At 41.0% G+C, this 1,600-nt stretch overlaps 1 protein-coding gene across 1 annotated transcript in view; it reads left to right on the plus strand.

Moving 5' to 3' along the window:
- CR1 (complement component (3b/4b) receptor 1 (Knops blood group)) overlaps nt 1–1,600 on the plus strand; it is a 111,120-nt gene that overhangs the window by 25,267 nt on the left and 84,253 nt on the right. The window contains exons 9-10 of the mRNA XM_012638797.1: nt 83–262; nt 865–964. Coding sequence (XP_012494251.1) covers nt 83–262; nt 865–964 — 280 coding nt within the window. The remainder of the gene's footprint in view (nt 1–82; nt 263–864; nt 965–1,600) is intronic.

Here is a 1,600-nt window from a genome sequence, read left to right on the forward strand (position 1 = left end):
ATCAAATTTAACAAGGGAGAGAGAAAGAGGAAAAGCATTGGGTATCTTTTCATTAACTCAGACTTGATTTCTTGGTCTCTAGGTCACTGTACAGTCCCGGATGATTTTCAGTTTGCTAAGTTGAGAACCCAAACCAACGAATCTGACTTTCCCATTGGGACAACTTTAAAGTATGAATGCCGCCCTGAGTACTATGGGATGCCATTCTCTATCACGTGTCTGGAAAACCTGGTCTGGTCGAGTCCCAAAAATGTCTGTAAACGTGAGTGACCCTGCACTGGAGCTTCCCAGTGTCTGCCAAAACATCTGTAGCATCTTATTTAATTTTTTCAAATTTTGTGTATGAAAAGCCTTTATTCAAAAGTATTTAGATAGGGGTATGTAAGAGTTGGTCTTGTAGGTCATACCTGATTATTGCTTGAAATGCTCATTTCATGAGAATGTTCCAAGGAATATTTGCAGAGAAAATCTCCATTTCCTATGGGAAAGTAAATAATTCATGACTCTAGACCAGGAAAAAAAATTATGTAAGGAGATATAAATTCTGTTTGAATAAGTAGGTGGGAAGAAATCCTTTGAGAACTTTAAAATATAGTGGTAGTATATAAGGCCATAAATGACTTACATTTTGATAAGGGATGCAAGGTGGAGATAAGACAGATCTGGAGGGAAGGTCCTTTTGAAAGTTGTGCTTAGAAGGTGGCTGACCCTAAGGCAGTCTGGTGAGTTTCCTCAAGGTGACAAATTGTGTGAATCATCAGAACTGCATACAGTCTTCAGTAAGCTACCCAAGGTGGGGCCTTGGGTACTAAAAAAAGTTCAGATTACCCTACCTGGCTTGAAAATTCTGTTTCTTTCTTACAGGTAGATTGTGTAAAATTCCTCCAGATCCTGTGAATGGCATGGTGCATGTGATCACAGACATCCAGTTTGGATCCACAATCAATTACTCTTGTAACCAAGGGTGAGTTGGCAGAAACATCTCTTGGTTCAAGAATTCTAGGACAGCAATACTGCCATCTAGTCGCATCTCAGAAAGCACAATTACCACCTGCTCTTAAAAGGCTTGAACGTGGGTGTTTAACTCCTAATTGACATGAACAAAGGTATGATGTGATTCAGGGCAAAGTCTGTATCCTTATGAAAAACTAGGGCAGTGCATATACGAAAAATGTGGCCTTCACCGGGTGGAAAGGAAGAAAATGGGCGAAGAGTGTAGTCAAAGCACACAAGCAGCCCTAACCCAGAGTAGACATTGCTGGAAGAAAGGGAAGGCCATGGAGCAGTTGTGGGAGAGAACACATCTTCACAGTAAAAGCATCACCCGTTTGCCAGGGCAGCTGTAGTGGAGGGCAGACATACCTCGTTTCATTGCACTTCACTTCTTGTGCATTGCTGATACTATATTTTTTTAAAATGGAAGGTTTGTGGCAGCCCCGCATCAAGTCAATCTCTCGGCACCATTTTTTCAACAGCATGTGTTCACGTCATGCCTCTGTGTCCCATGTTGGCAATTCGGACAACATTTCAAACATTATCATATATTATGTCTGTCATGGTGATCTGTGATAAGTGAACTTCAACGTTACTATTGTCATTG

The sequence above is a fragment of the Propithecus coquereli genome, unplaced genomic scaffold (genome assembly GCF_000956105.1).
Source record: "Propithecus coquereli isolate 6110/MARCELLA unplaced genomic scaffold, Pcoq_1.0 Scaffold135, whole genome shotgun sequence".
Taxonomy (NCBI): Eukaryota; Metazoa; Chordata; class Mammalia; order Primates; family Indriidae; genus Propithecus; species Propithecus coquereli.